Source organism: Penicillium diatomitis (genome assembly GCF_028827545.1).
Source record: "Penicillium diatomitis strain IBT 30728 chromosome Unknown utg000010l_segment0_segment0, whole genome shotgun sequence".
Lineage (NCBI taxonomy): Eukaryota > Fungi > Ascomycota > Eurotiomycetes > Eurotiales > Aspergillaceae > Penicillium > Penicillium diatomitis.
This window is the reverse complement of record NW_026623182.1, coordinates 1,876,510-1,888,812: the sequence shown is the minus strand read 5'-3', so window position 1 is coordinate 1,888,812 and position 12,303 is coordinate 1,876,510. Positions and strand designations below refer to the sequence as shown.

Here is a 12,303-nt window from a genome sequence, read left to right as displayed (position 1 = left end):
GGTCATAACACTAATTGTATAATACTATCATACACGTACACGTCCGTTTCCATCTCAGTTCGTGAGATCGTGGAAAATAAGGAGTGGGAAAAGGAAAGAAAAAAGAAAAGGAAAAAGATAAAGAAAAAGGAAAGGAAAAAGAAAAGGCAAAAGACAGAGAAAAACGGAAAAGGCAAAGAACAGACGCAACCACGACAGAGTCGGCTCATCGAATGCGAACGACGCTTCACTAAGCTGTTCCCACTGCCCTCGATCCGGTTCCTCAGACAATGAGACAAGCTCGCTTCATCAGGGCAATTGGAGCTTCCGAGTCATGAAAATAGTCAACAACTCCATCGGCATGCTACCTGAATATCCCCATTGAAGGATCCTGTCCCATTATCCAAAGTCTCTGATCACAACAGATGAGGCGAAACGAAAAACGTGGTAAGACGAGTCCGTCTCACCTCATTATCCGCCATGCGCTCAGAGTCCAGATCGAACCGGCAGAAGGACCAGCTCAGTTCTGCCTCACTCGCATTTCTCCTCCTCCTCCGCTTCCGACCCATCCTGGTGCTCAGGACCCAAGGTGAGACGGAGGGCGGCCTCCTCTTCCTGGAGGGCCGCACAATCGGCAACCCACGCCGCCACACGAGCACGTCTACGCTCGGACACGGTCATTTCCAAGGAGCGGACGCGGTTGAGCGTTTGGAGACGCTCCTCGGTGAGCCCCGTGGTGCCCGGCACGGCCAGGGACAGAATCACGGAGTCGGGGACTGACTCCCGTCTGGCCAGAGAAGTTCGCATCAGGCCCATCGCCCTGGCAGAGTTCAGACCAAGGGCCCACAGTGGAATGGCGCAGGCGTCGTCTGTCAAGTCCTCGTCATCCTCCTCGTCGTCCGCGTCCTCATCCTCATCCTCATCATCGTCGGGCCCCTCTTCCTGCTCGTTGCCCTTGCCATCCTTCTTTTCACCCTCCTTCTCCTCTGCACCGTCCTCCTCTTCCTCCTGCGTGTTGGATTCGCGGTGCTTTGATCGACGCGGCGAGCAGGCTCCGTCGAGTCCGAATTCCGCATTACCGTATCCGGAGCCTGCGCCATCATACCCGAAGCCTGCTCCGTTGAATCCGAAGGTATCGTCCTCAGGCTCGGAATCCAGGGCCATGACATCATCCGGATCCAGGATGATGTCGAACAATTGCACGGAGAAATGGGTACGGCCGAGTTCACCCGTCACTTCTCTAGGAAGGACATCGCGGAGTCTATCTTCATCACGGATCTCGATGATAGTACCCTCGTGAGGTCCAATTGTTTCCTCACCATCGAAATCAGACAACTCCTCCTGCGAGTCGGACTCATACGGCTCGCTCTCCTCTAAGCCAAACTCAGGCTCCATGTCCTCATCGCTGCTCGTGCTGACATAGTCCACGTATCTCTGTGGAACCTCGGGGACCAATATGCCATGCGGAGAAGAGTCTTCTTCCTCAGCAAACATCCGAGCGACCCAAGCATCTTGCTGCGTCTTGACCTGTTCTCTACGCTCTGTCATGGAGAGCTGGGTACGGAAATCCCAATCCAGCACAAAGCCAAAGAACTTTTGGACAAGCTCGTGGCTCGACCACGAGTCCGACTTGTCGATGACGCAAGCATGAATGGCCTGCACCCTGAAGACCGAAAGGAAGTCACAGAGCTCCGAGTAGGAAGAATGTCTTGCGTAGGGAAAGTGCTGTGAGAACAGTTAGTACTGCGTTTCAGAGACAACGAAAATCTTTCTTCGACTTACGATCACGGAGCGCTTGGGAACACCACTTGAGGGATGAATGGCCATGTCATCCTTGACCTGATTGACCTCGCACAAGTAGACCTGCTCAACAAGAGAGTCGGCAACCTCGGCGAGGTCTCTTTCCATATCTGTGCCCCAGAGCATCACACCGAACTTGTTGAGGGTGATTTTACCCCCATCGACCTCGACATCGGCGAGAAGTCTTTCTCTCATCTTGTCTTTGATGTCATCGGTCACGACTTGGTCGGTGATTCGGCCCAAGCAAGCTTCAACAAAATTGTGGGCCTCGGTCTCGTTCGAGAACTGGATCTCGCGGTGCAGGTGCACGTCTCCCGCGCCACCCCCGGCACCCACGTCAGGTATCGAGGCACAAAGATCGTTATTGAGGCGCTTGAGAACAGGTCGGATGGAAATGACTTCTGGTCCCGTGGCAAATTCGCAGGGAGGCTCACAAAGGTGGATACGGCATCCCTCGCGGGACAAGGACATGCATCCAGGGTGGATTTCATTTCCCAGACGGTAACCAGCGTGGGCCGCTCCCTCATGAAGTCTTGAATTTGTAAGACATTGGAAAAGACCCATCAGGTACAGGGAAGTGTGCACCTGGAACACACACGTGAGCAAGGAGACCCGACAGTGCATCTAATATTGCTGAGAACAGAGTCGAACTTACATTTGTATCCAAAGATGTGGCGAGTGCGAGCCAGGCTTCCTCGTATCCAAACGTCCAGGCCTCGAAGTGGAAAACTGTGTCGCTTGGATAGCGACTCACGATATCCAGAAGATCCGCAATAGCTTCAGCCTTGGATGGGAAATTGTCAAGCGGCCGACCAACAGACCGAACGTAAGTCGTGTCCAAGTAGACTTTATCAAGACGCTCACCACCCATCGTGAAGGGGATCAGAATGGGATTTCGCACAAGGCTGTCAACCCACCATTTCTCCGCTGCTTAAGATGTCAGCGAAGAGTGACAAAATGACATTCACTTGAGTTTCACCTACCCCGTATGTCGCCGGTGTAAAGGATCGTCTTGCCATCGCCCTCGATAAGGAACATCACACTGCCAGGACAGTGATTGGCATCGATCAGAGTCACCCGAATGTGATGACCAGGTTTCGGTTCAATCACTGTAGGCGTGTTCAGGGGAATCGGACGCTAGTGACAGTAGTCAGAAGCTGAGTAAACCCTCCTTAAAGGACGGTTGGGTCCCGTGCTGGGGCGATTCCGCCAGGACTTACCAGGAGCGATGAGAGGTGACGGTACGTCCTCTGACGGAACTCGAGGGTACTTCTCTCATAATTGACTCGCGCGGGCTGTTTTTCCATTCCTAGCAAGATCTGGCCCGTACCTCATCAGATGACTTGCTACATAGGGTTCAGCGACGAATGATGGAGTCGTCATTCTTACCTCGCGAGTCACCGGGGAACAGTAGATGAATGGCGAGCGGAAGGACTCGAGGCCTTGCAAATGGTCGGTGTGAACATGGGTCAGAAAGCATGCAAGTGGTGCACGCCGGTCATCGCTCTTTCGAAAATAGTCGACTAGATATCAAGGCCCTACTCAGCTGACGTGAAAGAACTATATCACAAGCGGCGACGCTTACTCTGAATGTATGGAAATTCTGTAACAGACGTCAGACGTGAGGGTTCAAGGTCGTTTGATAAGCGGAACGCTTTGGCAGGGCCACCTTACCTTCTACAACTCCGTTAAAGGTCGACATGATGACTTGGAGTGACGGCTGATGCTGTCAGATTGATGAAGATGGATGTGACGGATTTCAGATGCGCTTTTCTCGGAGATAGGAGTGGTTGAGGAACGAAGCCAACGGGTGTTGTTGTCGTGGTGAGAGTTGCGCAGGAGCGAGGAGGATGAGAAGCCATTCCGACTTGTTGGATCTCATTTTGCCAAAAGTTTTGATTATCCAAACGTGGGTCAAGCGCTTAGTCGTCGATGTACGTCGGCCTCAGGTCGCGATTATAACCTCAAACGTGGATAGCGCTATAGGACATGAAGGCAGTTTCTGCCTCGAGGATGTGGACGTCCGACGGAGAGTCGGAGTTGATATGCACGTCTATCCTGGGAGAATGGACCTATACAATGCTTAGCCAGACGTCAATTCCAAAGTCGATCGACTAGTCAGTGGATTCGGGGCAATCCATCAATACCTTGAGGGATATCACGTCCAAAATAGGACATTGAAGGTCAATTTCGAGCGTCGGTCGAGAGGCGGGTCCCGGTGATGCACTTAGACGGATCAGCTTTCGGAGTGGGTGAATTTAAGAAGCGTCTGCCCGTGACTTTCGTCCCAACTGTGCTCAAAGGCTCACTGACAACGCAGCTGACCACGTCAACTCACGGAATCTCACGTCACTTCTGCGTCGCTTAGTCCTCACAAGCTCAATCCTCGCATCTCTCAAAGTAGTATGGAATTCTTTCCTCTAGCAATGTGCTCCCTCTCTACTGACATGTTTACCAGGTCTCCTACATTTGGTTCCCCCGCTAAGGTCTAATCTGTCTGTTGTTTGGACCGCCCCACCGCCCGTCGGGAGGCTATCAGGATCCCCGTACCTCTTTTGGGCGTCAAAGCGACCTTTCCTTACTTTCACCGGCTGCGAAGCAGGGGAGACCGCTTGCCCCTGCCCAGAAATCCCTCTGAGTGCATTTCCACAAGCAAATTTTGAGTCGTGAGGCTCTAGGACCACATAGCTCTCTCTCTGTCCGTCGCTTCGGCTGTTCGCGATCAAGTAATCCGGGCGGGTTCCATCATGCGGAAACCATCACTTTCCCAAGCGGTTCACGAAATCCTCTTCCCTCGACAGCGCCAAGGGGACCCAGGGTCCTTCACAGCTCATGTCACGCGCAATCTTGTGCCTGAGGTGCGCATCGAAACGAATCAGTTCTATGGGCCTCTCGACTGCATTGAAGCCCAATATCCTGGCCTGGACTATGCGCATCCGCCCCATCGCCTGCGGCTGAGTCGCTTCCCCTGGCATCGTCGTTTGTTTCGTGCCTTCGATGAGCTCAAACTGACGGAAGAAGAGATCTCAGAATTATGCTGCTGGGAGGGGACCAAGTCCGCAAGGCAGCGCTATGAGCTGGAGAAAAACATCCGAGTGCGGGACACAACAGGGGATACGGTTCGCAGGGCGACAGCAGCCCCTTCCCCGACGGTGACTCTGCACCCTCATTTCTACACATTGACTGAAGAATCAGACGAAGAAGACTATCTGGATGCCTTTATTGAAACTCGAAGTGAAGACACTGTCCGAGCTAGCATTTCGCGCACTTCGAGCGTAACCAGCAATGTTCGCAATTCGCTGGGCGATGAGGAGTACAGTGACGATGAGATGGAGAGCTGTGGTGTGGCACTGAATCATCGTCTGATGGCTGCAACTGCAGCACGAGCTCGAGGAGCAGATGTTCCCCTCGACGAAGACTACGAACAATGGCTCAAAGATGTGAATGAGCGCGGTGGCTACGAGTGGATGGTGGCGGCAATTCGTACCAACCAACCCGTCGATAACCCAGAGGCGGCTGCTTCATCACCTCTAGCCTCTGTTTCACCGCATACAGAATTGCGCGGTTGGGAGAGACGCGGCGAGGAGGAGGCCGTCCTCGCCGACGAAGAAACCCGGCCACTTTCTGCAAGCGAGCCGAGTACCACCTCGAACGGGTTGTATGCACATGCCATCGAGCCTCTCCGGGTGCAGAGTGCAGAGTTTGAACACGGCTTGGGGCCTCGCAATCACTACAATTGGGGAGGGCTCTTTGCGGATAACGAGAGGAATGGTAACCCTGCTCCGCAGCACCATCAGTCGCAAGGTTCCAACACTGCTCGCTGACCATACTCTCCTAAAGCACTACTTCATTACGACTGACTGTTACAAGCGATCTCATTTCATTTTTTGCGAACTGCATCATTGGCGTTTCCCCCTTGCCACTCATCCCCGACGAGAACTGGCTTCTCCTCGGGGGGTTTTCTTGCCCTTTTTCATTGCCTGTCTTTTGCCCTTTTCTCAAGTTTCACTGGCGCAGTCTCTCACTTACTAGCGGCCGAAGCATCGAAAGACTAATGTCCCGTGGCTTGTGTCTCATCCTAGCTTGTGGCTCTTTTTTCGGCGCATCATCCTTCTCATTCACATCCTTGCTCAAGTAATCGTAACTACCTGAGCTTATCTTCTCACAATTTTCGTTCCCCGAAATCTGAAGACTTTTTTGATTGGCCATTACAAACGAATCATGATTCATAAGCAACCCCCGACCTAGCACTCATGTAGTATGATAGCAGCTCTGAAAATGGCCTCATTCACCAATTTAAGACCGAGGCAGGAAACATCCAACCCTAAGCTCCCTTTGAAGCGGTGGCCTCTAAGGGTTGATAGACCAGATCTGCCGCCCACGGATAAGAGCTTGGACTTCTCCCCGCGTCTGCAACTTCAACGGGTCAAAAATCTGGGCCCGCAAGATCAACAACTGCTCTCAGATGTTGCTGTGGCCGCCTGCGGTGAGTTAGGAGACGATGGATACCTGAATACGTATTGGGGTACATTCTGCCATCTGCCTCTCGCCGGTCTTCTGCGCACGCGACAGATTGGATCACCAGAAGCTCGAAGGCGGGCAGCAGCTTCACCATGATCAAGGCAATCTTCTACAGCAAATTCGACACGACTGAAGGTTCGCTCGTGTAACCTCTGCATCCCAAGGAGATCACCGGGCCCTAGTTCTAAAATGATTCATTCCCAGGTCCGAAAGTCGTGCATCAGGTCCCCGATGGCGCAATCGTTCCCTCGCCTACCGCGCCCGCCCAGCCTCTCTTCTTGACCTTCTCCGACGTCTCATTCTTCGTGATTCCGCGCCAGGAACTGTGCGGCAATCTTTTACAGGTCTGCACAAATGGCTACCGCATCTTGGGGTACCCAATTTGCATGAAGTCAGACCGATACGCCCGCAATGAGTTCATTTTCAATTTCTGCATTGTTCTGGCGGAGGAGGACGATTTCAGTCAGTACAAAAGTGTGGTCCAGAAGCTGGCGGATTTGATGCATGCCTTGGAGGAGCAGAGCGGATTTTTGTCCCGGGACTTCTCGAAAACTGGCGAAGGCAAAGTCTATAGTCTCTGCGAGATGTTGATGGAGGATTTAAACAACTATTGCGAGTGCATGATTCCTATCGGTACGGTCGTCGCCGGCCCCGGCTAAATTATTTCAAGACAACGGCGAGAAGACGCTGACAAGATACCAGATGAACTTAACACCCTGAACATCAAATTGTTCCCTATTTATCCGTCTCCGCCATCTGTCAAGGCTTGGCAGGTACCCCTGTTCACGGTGCGATATCAGGCCTTCATGGACGAAAATTGGGATCTTTCTCTGCAGCGAGTGAGTGCTGGTCGATTTTACATTGTATGGTGATTCGCTGGCTAACAAACCTTCAAGATTGTCCCCCACATCAACGGTGTTAACAGTATTCGTATCATTTCAGTCCTCGCAGACACGGACTTTTCTTTGACATGTCGAGCGATTCGTCACTTGCTATACTACGGCTGTCTGTTTCTCTTGGATGTCTTCTCCTTTTCTGCCATATACGCGCCGACTGCTCAGTTCAGTCTCACGATTGGGTCGGATGAGGCGATGCAACTTGAGTGCGCCAGATATGTGAACACAAGATTTGCGCCACACCCACCAGTCGGTCCTCGAACACCCGTTCGACCTCAACTGGTACCCAGAGCATCGTCCACCACCAGCGCGAACTCCCCCGGAGCTGGGCCATTGTCAAGCTTGCCCCATGAGCCTGCCACGAGTCTAACTCGCGAGGAGATTCACTTCGATGCTGAAGAGATCTGGCCCTTGATGGGCGATCGGGAAGATGGCTCAGCCGCAGCAATCACCGAAGCACCCGAAGACGACGGTCTTCTTGCCGGTCAAGGTCCCCGGATAGTTGATGGTGTAGGTATCGTGGAGCTGTATGCGGCCCTTAGGCAAGGCCAGAGTGTCAAACAATGGTACTCGCAGCACAGTCGTCAGCTCGCGAACATCGATATTCGCCGCTTTATCACATTTGGCGTTATCAAAGGGTTTATTTATCGAGTGCACAAATATGCGTGCGCAACAGGCCAGCCGGCTCCAAATACGCGCTCTTCGTCCTCTATGATGCATGTGAACTCCTCGACCGGGCCATCTTCACGTACAACCACGGGACACAACACGCCTTACGCGGCATCGAGCGTCGGTGAAGACGCCCCAATTTCTACCCATCACGGAATGAATCGCGGCCACGTACCTGTCGGCAGCGGTCCGTCTGCAGTCTTTGAAGATGATGATGATGATGAGATTGACGATCGCACACTGTCGAAATACTTGGACGGAACGCATAGCTTTGATCAAATTTGCACAGAGCTAGAGATAAGCGAGCGCGAGTTAACGAAGCGTTTGAAGAAGTATCCGGGGGAGGTTCTTATCATTCATCGATGAAAATTGACTGGAATTTTCTAGTGATATGAAGTGCACTTGGGTTCGCTTGCCGGATTGGCCATTTGAACTTATGCTGTATAGTACGCATACCTTTGCTTGTTCTATTGACTTTCCGCTTGTCCAATCTTCAGTGGTAAGAGGTGAGACCTCGGGTGGCACGTAATGTGACTGAAGCCCACAAGTCGTGAAATGCGACTTGGACGCAATTGACCTCTAAGACGGTATGTCCCACTCACAGATGAATTGGTAAGTCGTCGAACGAAAGATTTCGCAAATTACGAGCAAGAGAATCTCATGGAAGCTGGCAATTGGAGGCAGGATCCCATGACAAATGAACAGTACTGCCTCTCATAATCATCATTGAATTGAAACCCTATTACTCAAAGAGTTAACCCGTAGTGGAGGGTTTCAAAAATCAAAAGTCACCATAACTCCACTTCCGTCATGTGCTTCATGCCGTACTCAGGTATCTTATGCGCAAGGAAAGAAAGACTTTGCAAAGGCATCAAAAGTGACAAGGAAACAAGGTCGTGTCCAAAGGCTGCCCGAGCCTTTACCGCTTGTGAACCCTTGGTGTTCTCGTCAACCAAACTGAACGGGTTTACTGGTCGTCCTCCCATGCTTCAAGCTCAGCCTTTTCATAATCAGCCATGATTTCCGCATCGAATATACTCTCATCGGCGGACGGGATTGTGGTTTTGATATCTTCGAAGATGGGAAGGAATGCCTCGTTCCAGCGCTTCCTTCGGTCCATAACAATTTTGGCAGCATCGCCAACAGCCGGGCGTGAGACCCCAGCAGCGGCACCGCCGGCGCCAGGACGGTTCTTGCCCTGTGAACCCTTCTTGCTCTTGCCCATGGTGCGTGTACGCTTGAGATAGGCCTGCTGGACCTGAGAGTCCAAGTCGTCCTGGATGGTAGAGAATTCGAGAAGAGCCATGTGCTCTTGCGCGATTTTCAATACACGTGCCTTTCTGGCATTGTTTGTGACTACCTGCTTCTTGAGCTCGTTTTGCAAAAGACGGAGACGCTCGGCTACCTCATCGTCATAGTGTGCGTCGTATTCAGGATTGTCGTCGGCGCCAAGGAAGCCAATATACCGCAGCTCGGCTTTGGCACGCTCATCGAGCTGAGCGTGATCCAGTTTCGCAACGGATTGTTTGAAGCCAGTCGGGGACGAGTCTCGAAAAGTGGTCGCCGCGGGTAAAGGCTTGCTCTCTGAAGAGGATCTGTTGTCCGTGTTTCCAGTAGGTTGGTCAAATTCCATCGCGTCGCCGTTCAAGCCCTCGGAAGCGGGCACGTCACCATTGATGGAGTTGTTGCTCTCTTCCGGCAGGGTGCGGTGCTCGTAGCGTAATAAGGAGATCAAGCGGCTGAGAAGTGGCCCAACAGATACCTCATTAGTGTCGGTCTTGTCATCCGTCAGCTGGTCGATATTTCCGCGACCCTGATTTAAAGGGAGCTGATCTTTATCGTCTGAATTCGGGTCGTACGTGACCCCATCCTCCTCAGCCCAGATCTGACGATAGTTCTTCTTTCCACGGCGTGGTATGATGAATGGACCCATCCGGTCACCCTTCGCAAAAGTTAGTCAAGGGAACACATTGTTTGAAGAGTCCTCGGGGTACTTACTCGTTCTTTCAACCATGCAATGTCCTCCTCTGTCAGAGCTCGTACATATGGCTCTACCCATGTGAGGAAGGTATTCGCGCTGACTTGGTTGGATGGCTTAGCGTTGCTGAAGTCCTTGTCTGGTGGAACTCCAGCCAACATGTGAGCAAGGTCGCTCTTGGGAAAGCTGGCAACGCTGTAGATCTCTTTCTTCTCATCATCTCCCATGTCCGGTGTCACATCGCGAATATGGTACACGGTCGGATCATCGAATTTGAGCGGGTTGTCTCCAAACACCTGGATCTGGGGAATTGCTGGCTGGGGCTCGGGTTGGTGAGAATCGTCACTAGAATCTGAGTCGGATCCAGCATCTGCGGCATCGTTGGCCCCGGTCGCTGCGCCATTGGGCGAAAGCATGGCTGGAGGTGATAGGGAGGAACTGTCCGCGGAGCCTTGTTTTTTGGCATGCTTAGACAATGGCGAAATCGCTGGTTCTTGTTAGTCGACTGGTTGGTTGTGGGTGATCAGATCCACTGAGCATGGATCGTACACAGGAAAGGCGCGCAGCGGAGCTCAACAGTAGAATCCACTACGGACATAACGTACCTCCTTCAACTCTGGTTTCGGCGCCATCTTGCCGAGCCACGCCGTGGGCACCGTGGCTCAGTGGCCTTTCTTCCTTTGCGCTTGATCGCTCTTTGCGCTTTTTGAGCTTGCCCTTGTGCACCGGATCGTCGTCGTCCTCGGTTTCTCGTTTCAATTTTTTACGCTCGCCATTCTCGCGGTCGAGGTCTTGATCTTCCAGCACATTTTTTCTCTTCTGTGACATTTCGCGCATCCCGGCATTGCAAACTTCGCCGCGAGCATCAGCCATATCACTTAGGTTCTTCAAGTGTTCGACGAGACTCTCGAGTGTTCTTGATTCTGGAATGTTGGGCCCGCCAACAAGGTCCAGAACATTAGCATATTGTTCTTGTGCAATTCCAATAAGATTCGAGACATCATTTTCGAGGTATTTCCGCGCTGGAGGAGCTGGTGCGGATGTGGTGGACATGCTAACGGAGGTAGATGGGGTGGTGTTGCGACTGCGCGACTGGCGAGGATCGCGACCCTTTCCCTTGCTCTTGGATGCCGAGGGCATGGTAGCGGCTTTTCTTTTCTTGAATAATGAGCAGTATCTCTGATTAATTTTTGTGGTGAGGTCGTGAGGAGAATTGCTGACGAATATGCTTCTCTTGGTCTTGGTTTAGTTGAAGGTCTGGACGATCTGTAGCCAGCGCATGCTGCCAGTCTGGCAGTCCAAGCACTTTCCGTGTGACTCAACCTGGGTTCGAGGGGATGGTCCCTGTTTTGGAGGACAACAAAGACTCGAGATTTCGAAGAGCGAGTCGAAGACGAGGTTCAAGGTGATGTCGATTATGTCGCGCGCCGTACAGATTGAAGACACCGTCCGTCTGCCGTACACGATAGCTTACTATCGCCTTGTGTCTGGGGTAGTGGGTCGGATAATCAATTTTCCTAGCCATAAGATGCCGAACAGTTGATTGGTCACCATGTTTACACAAGACTAGAGGATAGAAACGGTTTGCCTCCAGGCACCACTCATCATGGAGTTCTTGACATTGTCGTGACTACTGAATAGTGTGGATTAAACGACTTTCAGAAAGGCTTGAATTTCGCATTTCATCGATTCAAACCCATGGCAAGGCTCACTGAGGTGTGAAATATTCGAAACATCCAATTTCAACAGGCGTTAGGAGATATTCCCTGGTCTGTAGCGCGTCCGTACACCACCTAATGTTGATTCGGGAGCTTAGTGAACGGATACCTAAATATACCGACACCAATTTAGCGCCTCACTCGAATATTTTCAATCCCGACCAAGTCACTTCTCTTGCTTTGCTCTCGTGCGTGACTTGAAATGATCGAGTTGACCTGAATCATGCTCTATGTAGTAGTCACCTTGATTAAGGAAACCACCTACATACAGCACCTGAGCACACAAGACATTGAGAGACTCCTAAGGGCGTAGAGTGGAGACGACTGCAAAATGCGTGCTCCCCGCTGTCATCGTGCTGCAAGCAGCAGATGGGCCAGCTCATCCGAAAGCAGCAGCAGGTTGATCCGAGTAGTTACCAACTACCCGCCCAAACATGAAGAATCCTCATAGAGTAGCTCGTCATGCTCTGTCACTAAATTGAAATCACAGTCAAAGTTAGCCAGTCAGCCCACGATGTTCATCATCTCTCAAGCGACCGCACATCCTTGCGTAAGAAGAGGCACCTTTAGAGTCAGCTATCAGCGTATCCGCTCAGCCTTATGGTGCAACACGCAGGCCACATTCCTGCGACCGGACGGACACCCATGTCCATCGATGCTGACATTCCTCGCCGCTCTTCGCTAATGTGGGAACAACAGCAACCTTAATACTACCAAGTCATACTTTCCAAATCAACAATCT

General features: G+C 51.9%; 4 protein-coding genes across 4 annotated transcripts; 2 read left to right on the top strand and 2 right to left on the bottom strand.

The window, feature by feature from the left end:
• Window positions 1–510: 510 nt before the first annotated feature.
• On the bottom strand, window positions 511–3,481 carry N7539_007641 (uncharacterized protein; the record flags this gene model as incomplete). The annotated part of the gene is made up of 8 exons (XM_056937242.1): window positions 511–1,704; window positions 1,762–2,364; window positions 2,435–2,706; window positions 2,763–2,916; window positions 3,000–3,098; window positions 3,169–3,302; window positions 3,365–3,382; window positions 3,454–3,481. 8 exons carry the CDS (start codon window positions 3,479–3,481, stop codon window positions 511–513), a joined length of 2,502 nt encoding a protein of 833 aa, XP_056788041.1.
• Window positions 3,482–4,526: 1,045 nt separating this feature from the next.
• N7539_007640 (uncharacterized protein) lies at window positions 4,527–5,603 on the top strand (the record flags this gene model as incomplete). The annotated part of the gene is made up of 1 exon (XM_056937241.1): window positions 4,527–5,603. The coding sequence occupies one exon, from the start codon at window positions 4,527–4,529 to the stop codon at window positions 5,601–5,603; it is 1,077 nt and encodes a 358-aa protein (XP_056788040.1).
• Window positions 5,604–6,392: 789 nt separating this feature from the next.
• On the top strand, window positions 6,393–8,231 carry N7539_007639 (nitrogen permease regulating protein NPR2; the record flags this gene model as incomplete). The annotated part of the gene is made up of 4 exons (XM_056937240.1): window positions 6,393–6,435; window positions 6,505–6,933; window positions 7,003–7,139; window positions 7,197–8,231. 4 exons carry the CDS (start codon window positions 6,393–6,395, stop codon window positions 8,229–8,231), a joined length of 1,644 nt encoding a protein of 547 aa, XP_056788039.1.
• Window positions 8,232–8,832: 601 nt separating this feature from the next.
• On the bottom strand, window positions 8,833–10,983 carry N7539_007638 (histone acetyltransferase NGG1; the record flags this gene model as incomplete). The annotated part of the gene is made up of 3 exons (XM_056937239.1): window positions 8,833–9,807; window positions 9,864–10,330; window positions 10,449–10,983. The coding sequence occupies 3 exons, from the start codon at window positions 10,981–10,983 to the stop codon at window positions 8,833–8,835; spliced, it is 1,977 nt and encodes a 658-aa protein (XP_056788038.1).
• Between the last annotated feature and the right edge of the window lie 1,320 nt (window positions 10,984–12,303).